Source organism: Calidris pugnax, unplaced genomic scaffold (genome assembly GCF_001431845.1).
Source record: "Calidris pugnax isolate Ruff unplaced genomic scaffold, ASM143184v1 scaffold31, whole genome shotgun sequence".
Classification (NCBI taxonomy): domain Eukaryota; kingdom Metazoa; phylum Chordata; class Aves; order Charadriiformes; family Scolopacidae; genus Calidris; species Calidris pugnax.
This window is the reverse complement of record NW_015090786.1, coordinates 2,876,616-2,899,770: the sequence shown is the minus strand read 5'-3', so window position 1 is coordinate 2,899,770 and position 23,155 is coordinate 2,876,616. Positions and strand designations below refer to the sequence as shown.

General features: G+C 42.7%; 2 protein-coding genes across 5 annotated transcripts in view; one reads left to right on the top strand and one right to left on the bottom strand.

The window, feature by feature from the left end:
- HDDC2 (HD domain containing 2) overlaps nucleotides 1–3,160 on the top strand; it is a 9,035-nt gene extending 5,875 nt beyond the window's left edge. Inside the window, exons 5-6 of the mRNA XM_014966360.1 lie at nucleotides 1,724–1,862; nucleotides 3,022–3,160. Of these exons, the coding sequence (XP_014821846.1) occupies nucleotides 1,724–1,862; nucleotides 3,022–3,116 (234 nt within the window). The 3' untranslated portion in view covers nucleotides 3,117–3,160. The remainder of the gene's footprint in view (nucleotides 1–1,723; nucleotides 1,863–3,021) is intronic.
- A 544-nt stretch (nucleotides 3,161–3,704) lies between these two features.
- The window catches only part of TPD52L1 (tumor protein D52-like 1), a 54,283-nt gene continuing 34,832 nt past the window's right edge, over nucleotides 3,705–23,155 (bottom strand). For 3 of the 4 annotated variants that reach the window (XM_014966356.1, XM_014966359.1, XM_014966357.1), the window contains exons 4-8: nucleotides 20,262–20,363; nucleotides 12,824–12,838; nucleotides 10,007–10,045; nucleotides 7,493–7,553; nucleotides 3,705–5,423 (exon numbers count right to left, since the gene is read on the bottom strand). In XM_014966356.1, coding sequence (XP_014821842.1) covers nucleotides 5,292–5,423; nucleotides 7,493–7,553; nucleotides 10,007–10,045; nucleotides 12,824–12,838; nucleotides 20,262–20,363 — 349 coding nt within the window. In that variant the 3' untranslated portion in view covers nucleotides 3,705–5,291. The remainder of the gene's footprint in view (nucleotides 5,424–7,492; nucleotides 7,554–10,006; nucleotides 10,046–12,823; nucleotides 12,839–20,261; nucleotides 20,364–23,155) is intronic. The other variant, XM_014966358.1, reaches the window with a different exon arrangement.

The following is a 23,155-nucleotide window of genomic DNA, read 5'->3' as shown; positions in this document are numbered from 1 at the left end:
TTTTTTTTTTTTTTTTTTTTTTTTTTTTTTTTTAGCATATTGTTTTCCTTTGCCACAGTTTTCTCTTCTGATTGTATAAGAGCTGGGTCAGTGTGCAGTCAGCATGTTAGCTTGTTATCATTCTCATTAACCATAATTTAGCATGTGGACACTTCTGATCATTTGTTTTTTGTTTCTACCTTACGGATAATTTATTGGCGTTGAGCCTGCAGTGCAGCAGTGTGAGTGTAACCCGCAGAGCAGCCAGTGGAACCTAAAAATCTAATATTCGCGTGTAGTCCCTCTAGTCTTAACTGCATGCTGCTTAAAAGGGAAAAAAAAAAAAAGGCAGAAAAGAAAAAAGGCAGAAAATGAGAGGTTGGTAACTGATTGATACTTCCAATTAATTGCTGGAGGTGGGACAGACCTTTACGAGCAAACAAACAGCCATAGTTCTCCTGAGGGTCTCGTTTGTGATGCTGCCAACGGTTTGTTCTCTTTGGTGGCCAAAAAAGAAAAAAAAGTAGAAATAAGTACGTTTAAGAAAATAAGAAGTAGTATTTAAACAATTTAAAGATGGGGAAAAGCTAAGACTGAAAGGAGGACAAGAAGGTAAAAATGCTGAAATGAAATTGATTACTAAAATAACGATGAAAATGTAATGGAAACTTTGAAGTTTCAAAGCGTTGTTCAAATCCAAGTAGAGTCGTATACGAATCAGTGGTGGCTATCGAAATCTGGATTTCTGACTGCCAGGTGTAAAGCAATAAGCACAAGGACAAACAGCCTCCTAGTAGTCTGTCAGACAAGGAAGTGACCGTGGCACTTACCTGAGCATCACTGTGCTGGAATTACAACCCAGGCTCTTGTCACCGCGAGTGACACCCACACGCACGGTTGTCTTTTTAAGAGGCAGAAGGAGGTGCCATGTTTTTTAGTAGGAAAAACTCTTCCTGCGTTTGGGACATCAACTACAGTGCAGTAGATTTGGAAAAGAGAAAATGAGATAGCAAACCTGTCTGCAGCCACCACGGGGAGGAAATAACAGCAGAATTGTTCCAGTTGACTAGGAATGTGAGTGGCTCCCAAATACGTACCGACTATGCCTGGAGAGAGGGAAAAGATAGCGAAGGTATTAAAGGGCTTGAAGTCTGGAGGGGAGGAGACCCCTTAACGACTCCCCTCCCTATCTCCTGGGAGAGACATAAAGACATAAGCAGCTCAGACAGATTAGACCAAAGAGATTAAGGAGGAGTGACAGGAGAAATGTAAAGAAAATTCCTGATAAAAACCACAAGTGGTGGAGAAAAGTGCAAAAATAGGTCTTAAAAATAGGTACTGGTAATGCATAGGCACACACTGTGGTAGTTTACAGCTGTAGCCAGGCCTGAAAAGATCTTTATATATAAAATGTTGTAAAATGGAACCTATTATTTAACTATGTATATCGTGTAGGGTTGTCTCCGTATCATCCCTGATTCCACCAAAACATTTGTTATGCTTAGAATTAGAATAGCAAAAGAATTGTGTTCTTAACTCCTATTACATTTAAAAGAAATTTAGCGTGTACTTATTTCAAGTGTTTTCCTGAATAGCAGTCTTAAAAAGAGTGTGAAAGACATAACGGTCATGAATATTTAGGGAGTGGCTTGTACTAATGAAGAAAATTCTAGATACATAAAGAGCTTCCAATACTGTTTCAGAACAACACATTTTCTTTTCTTATCACTGCAAATCTGTTCAGGAATATGAAAACCAGTCTACTGCAGAAGCCAAGTTTGTGAAACAGTTGGATCAGTGTGAGATGATACTGCAAGCTTTGGAGTACGAAGAGTTGGAAAACACACCTGGCAGACTGCAGGATTTCTACGATTCGACGGCTGGTATGACATTTTGGACTTTTTTTTTTTTTTCATAATTGAAATGAAATACAGAAATTGCCTTTTTTTTTTTTTCTGATAGACATTCAGAGCAAATGAGAACTAGTTATTTTACTCGTTGCTCAAGTACCCTAAATATTTCTGGGGAATCTTAGTGCAGCGTGAAAATGACTTAAATTTATCTGTACGTATTGAACCTGAATTTCATTTATGCCAAGTTTCCTTTACATCACTTTTTACCTGGAGGGAGGCCCAGCTTTCATTACACTTGCTTGTGTTTAAGGATCTCCCTATATACTGTTGGAGGGTATGAAGGAGGCTCCAGCCTTTGCTGATGCTCTGCCAGCAGCTTTTTTCTGCTTTGGTAACGTTTCATGAACCCGTGATGTAAAATTTGTTCCCCCAAGGGGAGCTGTGGTCTTGTGGGACCTGCCCAAGGTGTGAGAACCAGCTCAGTGAAATGTTTTAGGTGTAATTGTACTTTTTTTTTTTTTTCTATCCACTGCTTTTCATCCTTTAAAATAAACTGATAGTGGAAAAGAAAAATAGGTAAAATAATAGTTTGTACTATTTTAGCAAAGAGAGTTGAATGCCAGAAGAGGACTGTGACTCCAAGTCATCCTATCCTGGGGAAAAAACGAGGGACAGACTCAGGGGGAGGACCAGCAGTCACCAAACACAGCCCCTGACAGTCCCTTTTATACTTTGGGGACTCCTCAGGGAAATAATGAGCTCTCTGAAAAATGAAATAATTTGATTAGGGAAGAAGGGGGTGGGGGGGGGAAAGGACAACATCAACATAGGTGAAATATTTAATCTCCTAATTGACATCTTTTTGCCCTCCTGGCAGAACTCAGTAACTGGGGATGGTTCCCTGGAGCAGGATACGTACCGTGGGGTTGTCCTGGTCACAGCACGTTCTTTTTTCAACTCTTAAGTGTCTTAATAGAGCATGAAATATTTTTACAAGTTTTTAGGGAAAAATAGCTGTAGCTATTCATACACTCTTCCCTCGTTGGAGTAAAATGGCAGTATTCTCTTTCTTAAAATAATTTGGAATTTATTTTGAGCCTAAAGCAACATCATTGCTAACCTTTCACTACCAACCACAGGAAAATGAGAGTTAATTTCTAATTAACTTTCCCTTTCTTTTGTTTTGCAGGAAGGTTTGTTCACCCAGAAATACTCCAGCTTGTATCTCTGATTAACACAGAAAGGAATAAAAAAATAGCTGCTACATCTCAGCCACCTTCCTGAGGTGTTCCTAAATGCCGTAGCTATAATAAATACTTTGTTTTATATTCTGTGCATTATTTTTCCTCCCATAACTTCCCTAATTCTGCCAGCAGATTATTTGCTGTGCGTTCAGTGCTGAGAATCCCAGCACCACTTGGCCAGGAGCAGGCAGGGTAGTTACCTCCCAGGTCAGAGGTTGTGTTAAGGACCAAATATTTAGAGTGAGTTTGTTTGGAGTTTTTCATTGGCCTCTGATTGGTGGCAGTCTCAGTTACAGATAGATTCTCCACTGGGGAGATTCAGGTAAGTTTAAAATTTAGCTAATTGGTTCACTTGATGCACTGACTGGGACAGGTAAGTCTTGTTCTGTGACTTCTAGGTATGTATGGATTTAAATACCTCCTGTTTAAAAACTGTAGGAATGGTGGATTATGTTCTTGTTTAATCTGTTTGTTGGCAGATTATGTTCAATTTACCTTGATATTCTGCAGTCATTTACCTTGATATTCTGCAGTAACGTAGCAAAAGAAAGAAAACATCACAAAGTGTAAAAGAGTAAGAGAGAAATTTATTTTCAATAAGAATATCAATAACTTCATTTACACAAACTAAGTTGACTAGTAGTACTTTATTTAAATAAATTCACATTTATGCACAAACCCACATAAAATAAGCTAGCAAACTATTAGAAGAAAACTACTTAAAGAATTAGGTTTGCTTCCATGCTAAAAAAAACTGCACTAAAGAGACATTTGATATAAATGTCCAAAGTTAACTTATGTCCAGTAGAACATTACAAAAGGACTTCTGACTTTGTAAAATCTATAACAAAAGCCACACAGGAAAAAAAAAATCACTTAAAGCCAAGTTTCCTCACAAGATTTTAAGCAGTCTGTAACGTTTTGATTCACTAACACCGATTTGAAGCTTTGGCTTATGCTTAAAAAAAGAAAGCATCCATTTTGCAAGTAGCCAGACTGTTTTCCATCTTGTTTGTACTTCTGTGAGTAAAGTTACGCTCATCCCAGTCTGGTGAACCCAGTGTTGCAGCATGCAGACTGGCACGTGCTCACTAGACAGCAAGAGAGTGTCACAAGTTGCTGCTCTTACTAAAAAAAAAAATGTTAAAAGGCGGCAGGAAAACATGCTGAAGCAAAGCTGAGCCACGACTGGCTCCTGGTGATGGAGCAGATACCACGCGGTTGGTGGAGTTACGTTCTGGAGTGAAGCACAAGAAAATCTGAGAGCCAAAGTGAAGTAAGTACCTACCCATCCTGTGTGTGGTGGGATCACAGGGTTTATATTTCAGCAGCTCTGAAATGCGGCCTGAAGGCAGGGGCTCTCTGGCCTATGGCACGTCTTCAGCCAGTTGCTGGGGTTTGTGTTCTCTCACTTAAGGCCGTATCCTGACTGAGGCTCAGAAATTTACCTTCCCTTATGTTTGAGGGGAAGACACGGAGGCAAAATTATTAGAGGTTCCCTCCGCTCCGCTTTCTTTTGTGATTAACTTCTCCTGTCAATTCTTACCAAACCACAGCGAGCAAGCAAGGGAAAATATTTTTAAACTGAAGCCTTTCCAGCTGCAACGATGGTCTTAAATCAGCAGCTCTGAGCGGTTCAGTTTCTCTATGAATAACTGGGGGTCTCTTCCTGTCCTCAGCTCTGCTGGCTAACGAGGGGAGGGCAATGCCAGACTGTGCCAGTGAAGGAGAAAAAACTTTGTGTGACAGTAAGTGATTTAATTCCGTTAGGAAATAGATCATGTACAGAGACTCCTGAGCAAAGGGCACCTGGTGTGGCTGGTAGACAGCTGGTACATGGGCTGCTGCTGGCAGCAGCAACCTTTGCACAGCTCTAGGTCCATCTGTCTGATGTGGCACTGAGAGGGGAGATGGAAAACAGTAAAGGAAAAGAAATAAGAAACAGAGGCTGGGAGATTGTTAGAGGGAAATTACAGGAAAACAAAAACTATTTTGGTCACTTAACATAGAATTTAGAGCATTGTAAGTCAATGGCTTGTATGTGGTTACAAAATACAAATAGGAAGCATTTCCCCAGCACAAAGCCAGGGAAGCCGTTTTCCAAAGCTGACCAAACCTTGTTGCACAAGTTGGGTGGCGAAGGGAGGTCTAAAAATCACTGGCTGGTCATCAGTCTCTGAAGAGAGGGAGGTGAGGCTCAGGAGGGCCTGGGGCTCTAACACTGAAGCTCTTCTTCACTCTCGGGGAGTCGGGTGCCAGCCAGAGAGCTCTGAGCGCTGGCGTGGGCTGCAGAGCTGAGGACTTCTTCAAAACTGCCCCCTGGGTGGCTTGTCCCACCCACCTTGGTCTGAAACAAGACAAACACAACAGCAAGTCCCGTTTGCATTCCACCCCGTGGCCACGGAGGGCTGGGAACTGTCAAAGCAGGCAGAGACCAGGTGGGGCTTGGGGTTTTTCTTAGAACAAAAGCCATAAAAACAGTCAAATAAAGCAACCCCTTTCCTCCAGCAGTTTCTAAACTTCTAGGCTGCAATCATAAAATCTGCCTGGGGCATTTATCACGTGCTTAAAGGGACCAGTCCCTGAGTAGGTCCCAGGCAGGATCCTAGATCCTACCAGTAAACTTTGGGCAGTTCTCTGTGTGAGTAGCTCACTGGTCTCACTGCTTTTTCCAGTTCCACAGATGCTGGATAAGAGATGGGTGACAATGAACCAGTTCATTTCCTGAGCAAAGGGGCCCAACAGCCAGCAGTGGTACCACAGCTGCTCCTGAACTGCATAAACCCTCCCGGGATTTTGGACAGAACCAGTAACCAAAGAACAAACCCAGCAGCTTGTCTCCCTTTAGGTATGTGTAGCTGCCTTAGATACTGGAATATAAAACCGCCCACGGCATTGTCCTGTGGGGAGGGCAGGAAAAGAGAGCAGATCCCATTAATGAAACACATGACAACGGGCTCACAGGTCAGCTGCTTTCAAAATGCTTGTTTGCTGAATTTGAAAATCTAAGTAAGTATTAAAACTAAACCCCAATACGACTAAATCTCTGACATAGAGTTTTCCTAACTGTAAAGCTCTAGAGACAGAGCTTTATCTAATGATTGGAAATGGTCAAGACAAAGTGACAGAGCTGTTTTGACTAAGCTGTCTTGGTAAGTGAACATTCTCTTGTGCTCTGGCTTGCTGATACACACACTCGAAAGTTGGTTCAAGCCTGAAAATAGGGCAAAAGTTTTTACTCCATCCTAGAACTGCAGCAGGACTTAAAAGACAAGCTGGCATTTTTCCAGCCTGTCAGCCACCGAATGCTTAGGAAGATTATTTTAATTAAATGAACTTTGCATCCTAAGTAAGTTTCCAAAGGGTTAATCCTATGTAATCCTTTGTTTCGTTAGCTACCACAGGAGCTTGCCTACCTTGAAAGTTCAATAAAATAAGGCAGTAGTAGGCTTGATATTTGCTCTGACAGTTTGAGTCACTCGTATTAAAAGTCCCCCTCTCGAGGTAGAGCTCTGTAAGCAGTCTCGTGGGCTGTGCTGAGGGTCAGAAACTATCTATTGGTTACCTAAAGGGGCAGAAGGAACACCAAGGGATAAGCAAGCGCCACGCTCGACTGCTGCAGGCAGGAGTTCAGCCCTTCCGAGCTGGTGCACCCCATGCATCAGTGATTCCTCCTCCAGCGAGGCTGAGCATGAAGAGCATCTGCAGGGAAGGTGAGAGGAACGACTGTGGAGGTGGAGAGAGGCGCTGAGCTGGGGCTGCAGAGGTCTGTGCTCTGTTCTAGCTGCTTGGGGTGCTCCCAGTCCTCCCTGGGGTGCAGCCTCCCCCCTGTGAAACCACCGTGAGGGTTCCTTCTCTGACACAGCGCAGTGGAGATGACATCACCCTACACTTTCGTGACTTGAAGTTGTCAATGAACCTGAACACTCCATCTGAAAACGATAGAGCCACCCTGCATTCTTGGATGGACACGCTTATTTAGAAACATAAAAAGAAATATCAAGCTATAATAAAGTTCTCCCAGGTAACAAGTGACGGGACAAGAGGAAACGGCCTCAAGTTTAAATTGGATATTAGGAAAAATTTCTTCACTGAAAGGGTCACCAGCATTGGAACAGGCTGCCCAGGGTTGAATCACCATTCCTGGGACATGTTTAAATACGGTGCTGAGGGACATAGTTCAGTGGTTGTTTTTGGAACAGGCTGCCCAGGGTTGAATCACCATCCCTGGACACGTTTAAATACGGTGCTGAGGGACGTAGTTCAGTGGTTGTTTTGCAGTGTTAGGTTAATGGTTGGACTTGATGATCTAGATGATTCTGTGATTCTAAATTCAATTGGACTCCTGTACAAATTATAGGGACAACTTATCTGTGACACTTTAACACCCACAGCCAGTAACTCTGCCTCTTTTACCTTAAGGCTTGTGACAGTCGTCTCAACCTTCTCCTCAAACGATTTGAAAGTTGGAGAATTCCTAGGAGAAAGTGGAAGGAAAGAAGAAGAGTCAGTTACAAAAGTAATGGAGTAATTCCACAATTTAACCAGTTCTTACCAGGCCACAGTGCTCAGGGAGAGCAAAGGCAGCCCTGCAGCACAGGCTGATAGACGAGCAGGGTACGAACAGTCCCTTGTGCTCTGTCAGTCAAATCCAATTACAGTAATCACATGAGTATTTTTTAGCTACAAATTTGCAAAAGCAGAATCTGCCCAGTAATTGAACCCAGCGAGGGGCCTGTCTGCCCTCATTCATTTAGCGTGGGCTCAGAAGAACCACCAGGGAACGCTGGCTGTAGCGTGGCATTTCTATGGTTTTATCCATTTGTGGTGTTGCTATAAAGAAATTAACATATTTTTTTTTTCAGCTGATGAGTAAGTTCATAATTTACATAATTAAAAAGATGACAATGTAATGTCCTAAGGCTATGATGAAGGAGATTAGAACTACATAGGAAGCGGGTCCCAAATACTTTTCAGGAATCCTGGCCCTCCCACACTCCATGATTTTGTGACTGCAGGTCACAAAGACTTTGGGGACACTTTTCCTTCTGACAAAGCTAAGCTGCTCTCTGCTGTTCACTCCCTGTTAGAACAGAACACAACGCTCTTTTTGTGAAAACCGCGGGTTGAACATACCATAAAAGAATTAAAAAAAAAAAGGCAACAGCTGTGATTTTCCTTCTTAAACCAAATCACGTATTTTGTTTGCTGGCTTGCCTAACAACCTTGTTCTTCCTTTCTTTCTCCAGAGCTTGAAACATAGCTTTTCCCTCATTTTAAATGCATTCGATTTTTTACATCTGTTCCTGCAAACAGAACGTACTGACACCGCTAATATCTGCCACATAATATTAGGAATATAATGCATCTGCTGTTTTAAAGTGAAAAAAAAAAAAAGGCAACAGCTGTGATTTTCCTTCTTAAACCAAATCACATATTTTGTTTGCTGGCTTGCCTAACAACCTTGTTCTTCCTTTCTTTCTCCAGAGCTTGAAACATAGCTTTTCCCTCATTTTAAATGCATTCGATTTTTTACATCTGTTCCTGCAAACAGAACGTACTGACACCGCTAATATCTGCCACATAATATTAGGAATATAATGCATCTGCCGTTTTAGAGTACGGATCCCCAGAGAGATCTGTGCTCAAGTTGCTGCTTAGTTGTCTCTTCTCCCCTGTTTGCAGCAGGTTCCCCACAGGAAGACCTGCTAGAAGCAGGCGAGCTGGAGTGAGCCCCAAAAGCCTGTCCCCTCCCTCCAGCAGTACAGCCAGAAAGAGATGACAGAAACCACAACCACTGGAAGGGCAGGGTGCCTCCTGACAACAGGCCAACAGGATGCACTGCAGACACTACACCCATTTGTTCCTACATGAAATAAAACCTAACGGTGATGTTTCACCATAAGGGAGGGTACCCACACCTCTGTACTGTCCACGGGGAAAGGCAAACCTGCAGGAGCCTGGGCTTCACTCCACAAAGCCATGAAGCCAAAGCTGCTGTAACTCTGGTGTTCAACTCATCCTCTTTGCACATCCTGGGGGGACTTACCAGCAGCACGATGGTGGCCTCTATTTCTGCACATCCATTTACATCACATCCCTCACCAGTCAAACCGACCCTAACTTAAGGGAAGGACAGATGCTAATTGGAAATAATTGGGAAAATAATGCAGGTTTACTTTTGATTTCTGTTAAACAGGTGGCAAACTTTTCATATTGCAAGAAGGGTCAAAAGGAGAGAGAAACTTGAGTTTTATGACCTACGTTTAAGCCATAGGTCACACCGGTGGATGCTTGCCTTAAAGTGTCCACCTGCTGAAGCTGAATGAGTTAGTGTCCAGCATATATTAGATTTGCTTTCTCCACATGCTTGGCAAGAAGTGGGGATATTAATATATTTAGAGGCTGAGGGGGTAAAAAGAAAGCTAGATCCTAATTTTATTGAGAACAGTCGGAGCTTTAGTTGAACAGCCATCAATATTTGGCTGCAGTCAAGTAAAGCATGATTATAGCCATTAAAATATGAAAGCACTCGTATAAAATCCCTCCACAGGAGAATGATCCAAAGCCTGCTGGAGTAGAAAGCATCTGTGACGTTAATGGGCTTTGGATGATGTTCTAGAGACAGCAAAACAACTGAATTTCAGATTTAGTAATACCAACAATCATCAACTACCCAAATACTTCTCAGAACTGCTTCGTTTAGTCAAAGGCTTGTACAAGAGATTAAACAGTTAATACAATTAAAAGGAAAAAAAACCCACAGATGGCCTCTCCGGCAGCCCTTATCTACATGAATAACCTTAATTGATTGAAGTGGGACTACTCATCCAACTAAAAACTGCAGGATCAGGATCAAAGTAGGTAAAATCCCCCCTCGTGACACTGTTGAATATCCCCATAGCAAAGAGAATCCAGGTAGCGTCTTACCTCATGGCAGGCATGCTTATGGAGTGGCGAATGGAGTAACTGGGGGATGAGAGAAAAAGGAAAAAAAAACACCTGTAAAATCTGGTTTGTAACATTATTATAACATACCGTTTTTAGTTTTTAAAATTAACTTTAAGAAAACATACATATTTTCAAGAGTGCTGGTACTTTCCTGATGGCAACGGCTTGTCAAAGTCACCTGTGGGTTCCAGCTCACTTCCAGCAGTGAAGATCTCACCACCCCATTCTCATGTCAACTGATCAGCAACTTAAGAGGGCTCAAAAGGGTGATGTGAGACAGTTCCTGGCAATGTCCATCTCAATGACACGGACGCCTGGCATCTACAGAGACGTGCAACATGGGGGAGAGGAAGAGAGAGCCTCCCCCGTGCTCGGTGGTGACAGACACCAGCTCCGTGTTGGGTGCACCTCAGGTTTGGGACTATGAGCTGGTGGGAGGCAGTAGGTAAACGGGCGATTGCCCGCCTCTGTTGCCTGTACAAGGTGTACAGCCCAAACAGACAGTGCTGGCCCCCAGTTTGTACAGGTTCAGCACAACAGGCTGCCTTAGCGAGAGCTTTCTTCAACCAGAACGGCAGCTCTCTCAGCTGCAGCAGTTGCTGTCCCCATCCCTCTAGGACATTTCATCTCTTCCTTCGCACCTCAACACTACCAAGAGTAGGAAGCTGTTTTCCACAGCTCTCATCCAGCGTTCCTCACCGCACTTCCCTCCTCAGACTTCCCAGCAGCAAGAGCGTTGGAAGGTTGGCAAGCAGAGGATGGAGCCTCTGCATCCCTCAAAGATCCCCAGATCCTCCTGCGCACCTTCAGCCCTGCAGGTGGCCACTCACCCTAACGGCTTGACTTACATTAGCCACGTTCTTCCTTCCACCTGAGGAAGCCACCAAAGCCAGCTCTGCCCTCATAGCGTCACCCCGTCCCTGCGGCTGGGAAGCATCACGCCCCTTCTGACTATGAGTCTGTATTTGAACTGTAAGAACTGTCCATAAGGACATTATAACTACATTAAAATGTATACTTTTATATATATACTTATGTATACTTACTTACAATAACATTATAAGTAATGGTGCACTGAGACTATGTACTGTTTCAAAAATTGGGTTCAGCACTGACCGCCAGCTGCAGCCTGTCCTGATGGAGAACAGCGAGAGCTTTACTTGAAGGGACACCAACACTTGGCTGCCATCAAGCAAAGCATGATTACAGCATTAAAAAATGAAAGCTCTGATATAAAGAACACATATGTGTGTGTGCTAAACGATACGAATTCAGAGCAGCACTGTGTCCACACACACACACACACAAGATATTTTTTTTCCAGATTAAAGATTCAGAAACGGGGGCGAGAGGAGGATCGAGCTATTTGGCAAGCAGGTGGGACAGAGAGATCTGACATGAACTGCTTGCTGTTGTGTGTATTTTAAGGCTTCTGCTAAGCTCAGATAGACAAGAACTGACAGCAGACAATGCAAATGTTTCATGTTCAATTTTTCACATCATTTTTAAGACTTAGAAAAGATTAGCCCAAACATTTCACAAGTGCAGCAAATCTCTAACAATCCCAGTTAAACTAACCAAGCATGCTTGCCATTTTAGTCTCGTAACACATGACAAATAGGCAAAAATAAGAATTTGGAAGTATTACAGCATTGGCTGCTCCTCTTCTAATAGCAAAACATTCCAAATAGGAAGGTCTAAGTAAGAAGATTACATTGTGCCAAATTAAATTTGCACAGCTGAGAGATGGCATGTGACAGACAATCCGAATACTCTGCACATTTCACTGAGTTCATCTTTTAATTTCTTTGCAGAGGTAAGGATGGCAAGTTATAGGAACAGGGACAACATCCTCTTTCTTTTACTAGAAGCCAAAAACATTAAGCTTTTTAAGAGACAGACATGTCTGTGATGGTGACTGGTGCAGAGGCAGAGAGCCCTCCTGACAAAGGTTGCCATACATTACGATTTGGTTTCATGTCAGAGTGAGATAGAAAGGTCAATCCATGCCCCATTTTGAAGTTTTCTCAGTGAATGAAGAGGCCACGACCAAGGGGTCACCTGCTGAACAGAAACGCTGTTCTGGAGCTGTGTGTGCACTGGTGACCAGAGGGGCTGCAGGGCATCCAGGGCTGCTCAGCCCCTCTGCTGGGTGAGCTGAAGTAAAGCCACACCACTCAGAGAACCTTTCAGCACACCTGAAATTGTTTTATAATTCATCATACACTGAAGTGTTTTACAGCATCCGTAAATTCAAGCTCTAAATACACAGACCCCTTTAATCACATTAAGAACTTGGCCACCTACTGGCAATTTCCCCAGGACTCAAGGCTTCCAACGAGTCTCCTTATACACTCTTCACAACTAAGATACTTTTGCTTTGTTGAAGAGGAGGTTAATTAAGTCTTTATACAATCTTTATAGAACTCTACTGGCTGAACAGAATTTTTACTGAGTGTTTGTTGTTTATGTTCCAACCTCTGACAGAAGAAGATGGTTGAGAGAATGGGATTACGTATAAATAGGTTTTCCAGAGAGCAACATCTTTTGAATGTGTTCGTTATTTGAATTTGAGACTAATCTACTCAAGAGCAAGGCAAACACACTCGAGCCCCTTAGTCCAGTCCTTTCCTCCTTATACTCACCATGCTGTAAAAATGAGGCATTACAGTGTAAGCAGCGTATGTTTTTATGGTATTCAATGATGCTAAAAGGGAAGAGGTTAGTGCATTACATTCCATCAAACACATCCTGCCAAATACAGAGGCGTTATTCAAGGAGAGGAATGTGTCTTACCCAATTGAATGCGATCTGTGGTGGATGCACAAGGAAAGAAAAGCAAGAGTTAAAAGTATTATTATGAAGATGCAACAAAAAAAAATACATATATATATCTGTAGCATGGCAAACTGCCTGAGGAGAAAAAGAAAATAATTTGCATTCAAATCCTGACACTGGAAATCACACTAGAACACAAACGGGTTGAGATTCCTTCAAAGGAAGAATTTTCACACACTCCTTCACCACGCAGTTCCCTATTCTGTGTGCAGAGAAGAATGGACCTTCTATCTGCAAAAATGTGTGTTCTCTTCATTAGATCAGATTTAAACAACGATAACTGGATTTCCCTCCCAAAATCCTACCTTAATCTCATTAAACAGAAATTATAGGCGAACTGGAATTTTACATGTATCTCAGCAGCAAATGTCTTTTTCCCCCTCTGGATTTCTTAATCCATTGAGAAGGGTATGGAAAAAAATAAGGGGCTTTTAATTCCTAAAATGACATTTTCTAAAACACTACTTCCCTGTTGAAAACAATGCTTGAAACACTTTGACACTGTTTTCCAGCTCACAAGAAACTTAATTAAGGCAGCAGAACGGGGAGAGACACACTGATACACGATCTTCAAAGGATGTCATTAAGGTTCCAAAGTCACAAAAGGAGGAGGCAGACAGCCTCTCCTTCATCTGCCTGTTACTGATGCAGTCCTTAATTACAGACCACTTCAAGGGAACACCTGCCTCGCGCAGTGAGCCAGAGAGACGGCGCACACTTAATGAACACCTCTTCAATACTTACTTTTCACATCCTTTTTCAATGCCTGGTGTGATGCATTATTTACTGAACAACATTCACACCTTGCTCTGAAGGAAAGCATTGATTTCTTCAGGGTTATTTGCGGGGCACATCATCTCACGTACTGCTGCTTCTCAAACATTCATGGATTTATCTCCACAACACATTTCTGCTTAGAATGGCCTAAGTACCACAGTACGGCCTCCTGCTACTGCCTGCTGACGCCCAGTAGCAGCCACCCCCTTCTCCCTGCTAATACAGATGACTTGTACACCCATATTCATTACTGGAAACCTCTGTGACTGTGGAACTCTGAAAACCAGCACAAACGAAGGGGTGAGTGTCAGTAGAAATGAGAAGAAACAACTGCTTCACTGATCAGCAAAAGAAATGCCTATGGAATTACACTCTGAAGCGAGGGAATATATTACTATTTCCTGTGTAGGGGATATCAGAGACACAGAGGTTTAAGAACGGTAGCTTTGGATATGACAGCTACAGTATGTCAAGGAATTCAGCTCCCAATGAGTTCAGCAACAGTTTAAAGTGCCCAGAACATCCCCAATCATGGAAATCCCAGAAACAGCAACAGTTTAAAGTGCCCAGAACATCCCCAGATCATGGAAATCCCATAAAACGCACAGCAAAAGGTTGTGCAACGCTCCACCACCACAACAAAACCCCTCAAAAGGCACAACAATAAAGGCGCAGCAAAAGTCAGCTCCCGCAGCACTAAAGCGGATGAATTATACCTCAGCCATCTCCAACAGACATTGGCCTAACCTGCTTCTAAAAACCTCCAGTGAAAGAGATTCCACAGCCTTCAGAAATCACCTGTGCCCCTGTTCAGATTTATAGCTGAACGCTTTTCCTGACCTCTCACGTTACCTCACTACCTCCTCCCTCTCCTTTCATTATTCAGCCTAAAAGCCAGCTCATTCAAACACTCTCAACTGGCTGTATTTTCTGAAGCTGATTTTTAATTTTTTTAATTTTTCTCCCCATTCCTTCCAGTTCATCTGCACACCCTTCTGAGGGCAGTGCCCTCCTTGCACTGGCCTGAATACTTCAGCCGAGCCCTCATGAGAGCCCAGCAGAGCAATCCTGAATCTGAAGAGTAACAGACTCGGGACAGATGCCCACAAATTCCAGCATTGTGGTGAGCTACTGAGACCCGGTCTTTGAAAATAATTTTCAACTCCCTATTGTCCTCTTCCTGCTAAATCAGTCACACCTAAACTCTGTCTCTCTAGTTCACTGGCAGGAGTGAAAACAGTATGGACAGACTTTACCACAGTCAAGCTCTATCACATCTCCCGCCTCCCCTCCGTCCTCTATGACAAGTGCTGTCAGTTCAACATAATTGTTCTTTAAACCCTTTAATGTTTTTGTAATCCCGCTATCTTCTAGACACTAACAGGTTAATACATTCCCCCAGTATCTGCTTTGTATTTCCCAGAACTTCCCAGAACCTCTTTCCAGAGGGATGAACGTTTTCTTCCTCCACCTCCCTGGGACCTCATGTGCCTCTGCGCTAACTCCCATCATCTCTGAGGGACACATTCTGCTGCCACACTCCTGCTCCCAAACTCTTCCTCCCTGAAATCTTCTGTCTCTTTCCACACACGTTTTCCAGCTCCTGGCAGGAATGAGGCATTATATTATCTTTATTCATCTTTAGAGCTGGCTCATCCCAGGCACTGAATGTGAAAGGGGTCTGTGCTATCGTGTAATTAAAGAGAATGTACAAGACAGCTGAATGAAGGATGTATAAGCAGTATAGCTGCTGACATCCTAATTTACATGCATGCCTTTGTTAGCCTAACCTTTAAATACATTTTCTTGCGTAGTAGTAATATATGTGGCAGTGTGCACGCAGTAGTGTAGTATACGTAGTTTTATATTTTTATGATTTTTTTTTTAAAGCAAACAAAAAAATCGGAAAGTCTCCCTGTTGGTATCACAACTTATTACTAAAAAGGCCATCAGTGGGGATGAGACTCTGAGATCCACACAGGCAGCTGGAGAGTCGTCCAGCAGTGCTGCATGAAAAAATCCAAGCGTTACCAGTATGCAAAGGAGCAAGGGATAAAGACCCTCAGCTCCGTGTCACATCTGTGGCCTACATGGCAAGGGCCACCTTGTAACGTTAGTGTGAGCTCTACTGCTGAGAGACCTGAGGCCATGAGTCATCTGGGGCTCCCCTCTTCCCCTTTGCCTTCTTTCTCTACAGCAGAAAATGTTAAAGGAGACAATACGAGCTGGGAGTGGAGGGGTGACAGAAAATCCTGCTGGGATATCATTAATCACAAGAGCTATTCAGGCAGAGTCTATTACCTTAGCTATATTACCAGTGCCTGGTTTGTATGCTAAAGCAGAAGTATCTGTACACTGTTTTTATACGCGTTTCTGGTATTTCTAGTAACAGGATGATATTAAATAGAATGCATTACAACCGTAATGAGACCTCACAAGCACTAATAATTAATACAAAATTTAGAAGGTGTAAAACACTGCTGATTATTCATGCACAAAACGAATTAGAGAGTTGTGACGCCGGGAAGCTGCGGTAGGGATAAAAGAGAAGCACGGCGGCTGCATGAAAAGCATTTTTTCCCCAAAGATTGGCTCCTCTGTTCTTTGGGACACACAGAATTTTGTCATTTTTCTTTCTTCATCGCCTTGAATTCTAACACAGCAAAATGGTACATTCAGCCACCACAATCTGGCCTGTTGCTGATATATGATACTTTAGTAATATTTTTAGAGAGAATACAAGGTGAAAATTAAGACCCTGCATGTTCAGAACAGAAATCCATGCCCCATGTGGTAGAGTTGACATAGCAAGCAACCTGGGAAGCAGAATTGTGTTTCATGAAGAAGGCAGGCTTCAATATTTAGAGTCAGGTTGACTACGAGTGCTTTGAAAATCCCCATGGGCACAGTCAGGGGGCAAAGGCCAAACACAGCAGCCTGCTGAACATACTGGGAATTACGACGACCATCTGGATTTTAGAAATTTGAGTGTCTGCTCTGAATGAAAGCAGCACAGGGATTTGCATCTGGATGTCACTGGTGACTATCACCCTTAATGCCTAACCAAGAGAATTAAGCCAGAGCCCGGTGTGTGTTTAAATCAGCATCATGGGAGGGGGTGGTGATAATCCATCTACTAGATCACAGAAATAAAATGACTCGGATGAGCAAAAAAGCAAGCAAACAATGAAACAAAGAAGGCGTGCCCCCTTACAGCTTACTGCCACGCACAGGCCTGGCACTGGAGTGGGAGAGGGGAAGATTTTTAAAGCAGGTCATTTAATTGATAAGGTTTACAGTGTGACCCTCCCCCCGGCCCCGAACTGCATCTGTCCAACCTGAGCCAAGGTCTTAGGCCAGCTCTGCTGCCGAGGGAAGCCCACTGACCACTGCTCCAGGCTCAGGACGTTCAGCAGATGCAGGAGGCCCAAGTCATGCCATCATTGAGCCCCAGGAAAGCTCTGTCTGAGAACTTAACTGAAAACAGGAAGCATCCACAAAATACAGCAGTGCTGGTAGTTCAGATTTTCCTGAAAAATTCCCAACCAGGTTCCAGGTAATCATTTTGATCAAAGAAAGCTACTAGAAACGAGACTCCCGATCAATCAACATGCTTATGGGCAGCCTCTGCTTCCAGCCCCCGGCTAAAGGGATAAACACCACCCATCTGCTGCCCAAGCCCTGCTCAGCAGCCTCATCAAACAAAGGGATTTGGTAACAATGATTAATCAAAGGAAGTACTAAAGGAGAAACACGCTGGGATACAGTGAAGGCATTTCTGCCTTTGCAGTGAATCTCACACCCTTCGCAAAGCACAAGCAACAGGACCTGAGCAGCACTGAGCTGTCAGAGGCATCCTTCCCCTGGGATCCAGGGCATTCAAGGTATCTGCGCCCCGACTCTCTGGTCTCTGCTGCAGGACCTGCAGCGTGGAAGCACCAACAGGACCTGCCCGCTGGGCTGGGCTTTGTTACAGCAGGAAGTGTTAGGAAGGAACAGAAAATGAAACAGAGGACATGCTGGTGCCACGGGCAGCACACGTGCCTCGTGGATTTCTAAAACAATCCAGAATACAGCTACGAAGGCAGAGAGCTGCCTGGCAGCAAAGGACCTGGGGGTGTTGGTTGACTGTCGGCTGAACATGAGCCAGCAGTGTGCCCAGGTGGCCAAGAAAGCCAACAGCATCCTGGCCTGTATCAAGAACAGTGTGGCGAGTAGAGCCCGAGAGGTGATTGTCCCCCTGTACTGGGCACTGGTGAGACCCCACCTCGAGTACTGTGTCCAGTTTTGGGCCCCCTACCACAAGAGGGACATTGAGGTGCTGGAGCGGGTCCAGAGAAGGGCAACGAAGCTGGTGAGGGGTCTGGAGCACAAGTCTTACGAGGAGAGGCTGAGGGAGCTGGGGGTGTTCAGTCTGGGGAAGAGGAGACTGAGGGGAGACCTTCTCGCTCTGTACAAGTACCTGAAAGGAGGGTGTAGAGAGACGGGGGTCGGTCTCTTCTCCCAAGTTACAGATGTCAGGACAAGGGGTAATGGCTTCAAGTTGCGCCAGGGGAAGTTCAGGTTGGATATTAGGAACCATTTCTTTACTGAAAGGGTTATCCAGCATTGGAATGGGCTGCCCAGGGAGGTGGTGGAGTCACCATCCCTGGAGGTATTTAAGAAACGTGTAGACATGGTTCTTCAGGGCATGCTCTAGTGCCCAAGATTATTGGTTTGTGGTGGGGTGCTGTGTGGGTGGGTGATGGTTTTTGGTTTGGTGGTTGTTGTTGTGTGTTTAGGTGGTGGGTGGTGGTTTGTGTTTTTTGTGGGTTTTTTTGGTTTTTGTTTTTTTTTTTTTTTTTTTTTGTGGTTGGACTCGATCTCTGAGGTCCCTTCCAACCACTACGATTCTGTGATTCTGTGAAGGCAGAAACTAAAGTAAGGAAAAGGCTTCTGAAAGCAACTCATCTAACTGGAACCTGAGCCTGGAAAAGAGGGAACCGAAGCGAAATACGATAAAAGCACAGGAAGCCAGGAATGAAACGAAGGACAGCAGAAGGACTACACCCACTGTTCCTCATCACAAGAGCCAGAAGGCATCGACGGAAAGGCCAGGGAGACTCGGAACAGGGAATGAATGAACAAACAAATAAACTGTACAGTTCTTTACCACATAACTATCTGTTCGTCTTGGGAGACATGAGGCGTTAGGGATGTCAAAAGATCACACATGTTAAAATGAATTATTTAAATAAATTAATTAATTAATGAAGCAAACCCTTCAAAGACTTTTAAATGATAGCTCAAACCTCTGTTTTAGAAAGTTTTCAGCTCTCAGTTTGCTGAATGCTAAAAAAAAAAACGTAGTAGGAAAGTGGAACTCCCACACCTCCTTATTCTGACACCCTTTTCTGGGGATACGCTGCCTATGGATGTTTAACTATTGAGTCAAACAATTCTTAGTTTATGGTCATATCCTGGTTGCAACTCACTCGCTCAGAATTTCCATTTTAAACTGCAATGCTTAAAAAGACATTGTAAAGTAGTAGATCATACAGTGATGAAGATTTTCCTTTTTTAGCTTCACCTAGAAAAACAGCAGTACTTCTGTAGAGGGTTTACTAAGCTGTATGTATAAAGGTATAAAGGAGGGACTCTACAGATTTTTTAAGATTCAGATTAGAAGTAAAAAAATGGAAAAATAAGTTTTAGCTGCCAAGAGCTATGCTTCAGCCATTTGCAGCAAAATCCCCCATATATACTTGAAATACTATAAAATGACTCCTATAGATCTTAGAATATAGCTACCTCAAACATTACAAAATGACCAAAAAAGCGAATGCATACCAATATCTCTAATAAATGAGACTCTAATTCTGCAGCTCAAGCAATATATTGTAGACTTACACTTATCCATTTATTTCATCACAAAAAATCAACTCCCTAAAACACCTGAGAAGAAGTTCTGTAATCCTGCCACCAAGTTGAAAACTGAAGTGGTTGGCTTACAGGGTACACTTTGTTCATTCCTGCTCTCATTCTGAGGAACTTTAAGACCAACACTTTTAAACACACATCATTGTATAAAGCCTGATGTTTAAGCTGCATCTAAGTGACAGTCCTCCTGACCTCAACTCCTGCTACTTTCATCATAAGTTTTTCATTCATACAACTGCCTTTCATTCATACTTGGCCTTTGTACATCTTGAAAAAGCTGATAAAACATAGCCTGAAATAGTATTTTCATTTCTCATTCCACAAGAGGCTCCAAGGCAGGCTTGTATTCTTCAGATGATGTAGGCCTCCAGAATCTATGTATGAATAAAATTGGGATAGTAAAGATCTAATAGCAATTTTTTCTTCCATTTTACTTGTACATTTCCTTAAGCTTGCCAAGTTATTCCAAAAGGATTTCAAATTGAAGTTGGTGGGGGTTTTTTTTAAACCAGAACTCAAATAATAATTACATCTTCATTCATTGTTATCCCTTCTTTTTGGCTGAAACCATGAATATTATAAAATACTCTGACTACAAAGTACTTGGGCCTTTAAAACATTAATGCAGAAGGAAGAGCTAACAGATGACTTATATTTTTTGTCCTCAAAATAAAACCAGAGAAGCAGTAGATCCTTGTACCTCATATCCCCGAACTTCTTGCTGATAGCAGTTCCTACATTGCTGATAGCTGCTGTTGCCTTTTGTCCTGCATGGCTCAGGGTCTCGTGCGTTTTCTTGTAACTGGAAATGAAAAATAGAATAGAAATAAGTACTAAAAATGAGAGGTTAGAATCCCCATAATTAATTTCCTTTCCCCTTATTTTCCACACCTTAAAATCCCATTCACTGGAAGGTTAAGAAATGTAACAGCTGTAGCACAAAACAAATGACAGGCAGTTTCCCCAAGTGCAGTTTAATCCTAATGCAAGCGGAACGCTCCCCAGAGCAAAGGTTAAGAAATGTAACAGCTGTAGCACAAAACAAATGACAGGCAGTTTCCCCAAGTGCAGTTTAATCCTAATGCAAGCAGAACGCTCCCCAGAGCAACCCCCCTTCACTGCGTCTCTCCCCCCTGCAGAAAACATCCCCTGAGGGGGTCAGCGCAAGCCTTTTAAAAGCAGAATGCAGTGATTTGTTGAATACCTGTTTGATACATTTTCTGTAAATTTACACTAAGTAAGCATTCTCACAGCAGACACTGACTTGGGAGCCAAATCTGCTGCCTAAAGCACAGAAAAAAGGTCACAAACTCTGCTATTCCGTGCATATACATATTCGGTACCTTTAAAAGACACATTTCAAAATTACTTGTTGATATTTCAAATTAGACAAAATTAATCAAATTTGTTTCCATATGTTACAATTTTACTTTTTAAAAATTTCTTTAAAGGAATAAATTTTTAGGAGAGACAGGGAAGGAAAGATGAAAAAATCTAGAGAGTGAATACACTTTCTTAATAGCACTGACTTCTTTTAGGAGTAACTTATTTCACATACAGTATACACATTCAAACACAGAATCATCTTAATTTACTGATCCAGAATGTGTGCTCTGACCCACAGAGACCCTTCAGTACAGTTAAGTTGCATTCTCAGGGTAATCAATAAGCTTTTCTGCACTGATGCCTTTTTGCTGAGTAAACCAACTCTGAGCATGTCAGAGGCTTCCTTCCGAGTAAATGATCTGATACTCCCAGTGACGCAGACAAGCTCACAATTAGAAGTACTGACCTAGTAACAAAAAGAGAGCACGTTACAATCAGTCTTGTACCCTGTGGTGTGCGTTGGCAGACGAGAACTGAAGAAACGATCATGAAAAATTCAGAAATGCAATTCCACTGGTTCTACTTCTCCTTTGAACAAAATCTGTAAGATTGTGCAAATGTCTACCAAAATACACTGGAGATTAATAAAAAAAATCTCACTGCCTAATTCCTGAAGCAGAGTATTTTCTTCTTAAAGTTATATGAAAGCAATATAACCTTGTGGAGGCAGGAGGGGAAATAAGAGAAGATTAACCATTTGCACATCGCATTTTATGTCGCCTCCTTGTAGACCTACCAGTACCTCCTGCTGAAAGTTCTCTGCTGAGGACTCTGTTTTACAAACCACAGGTTAGAAGGCAGACCCCAAGTAACGCTCTATTCTTTCAGACAATGATCTATCGACAATTAATTTTTCTCAATGCAAATACTTTGATTTTACAGTCCTAAACCGCAAAATATCTGACAGCCTACTGACCCAAACAGTTCTAAAACTGCTATGTGAAACGCCTCGTTCCATGAAGGTTCTTGTCTCTGCTTTCACCAAGTCAGAAAGGCCAACTGCAGGGAGCGACTCAGACCAGGGTACCACATTTCTAGAAACCTGGAGTCACATAAACTGACTCAATCACATGCACAACGTAGAAAGACAATAAAGGTTATAACATTGTAACAGTGACCAAAGGAGCACAAATTACAATTAGAAAGCAGAAGCCCTGGTTATGCCGGTTTTATGCCTTCTGGCAGAATACAAAGATGACCAAAAAGATTGATTTCACTGAGTCTCCTTTCTCCTCAGCCCTGCTGTCTGTGCCTGGACATAGCAAGATTGCAATGGTCTTATTTCACGGGGGCCCCCTCTGGTCTCATAGCTCTGTCATTCTCTTGCTCTCAGTGGAACTACTCCCATATAAAATAGAGTGGGATGAGACCCTAAAATTGCTATTAATGGTGCTTCAGCCAAATTATGAGCACGTAGCTTTTTGATAAGCGTTGCTTATGGAGAATTAAAAAACATATCTTCTAACGCCTGTGGGTTTATATACACATATATGGGCACTTCTTAAAATGCCTACATTATTGCAAACAAGTCTTTAGACATTTTCCTAGCAGAGAAGTTTCCTAAACCATTCAGCACAAGTGGAATTTGGCTGACGACAAAATGAAGTCCAGGACCTGACTTCCAGGTCTAAAAGAAGCTCAGTAACAGAACCTATTTATGTACAGGTTCACTGTACCTAGTACAATACTTTGCAGATACCCCTCTGAACTCATTTTTTGAAAAAAAGACACCTTGGAGTTCATTCTATTCAAAGGCCTATATAGTTCTATGAAAAAGCATCTCCATGTCTTCATGTCTTACCTCTCTGCTGCAGGTTCTTCACACTGCGTAAAACTGATAAGAGAATAGTCCCTAATGCCCCATAGAGCAGACAGATTCAACTTTAATTGAGAAACATTAGAGTCCCCTATATATTTCTGAACATTACATTGGCCAGAACACACTTCCAGGGAATTGGCTGAAAGGACGCCGATTTTGGCATTCCAGCTAAAATTTTGTTTTCTCTGTAAATCCTATAAACCCAACATCCTCCCCAGTATTTCCACCAGCGCAGAAGACACGGGGCCTGCGTTCATGTTCCTAATGCTTTGGCCATTTACGTAACAGCGCAAATCCAGCTAAAACCATTACACAACTGGTCTTTTTTTTCAGCACCAACTTTGGCAAAATAGACCTTTGAACCCCCTCCCTCCCTCCCTCCCCTGCAA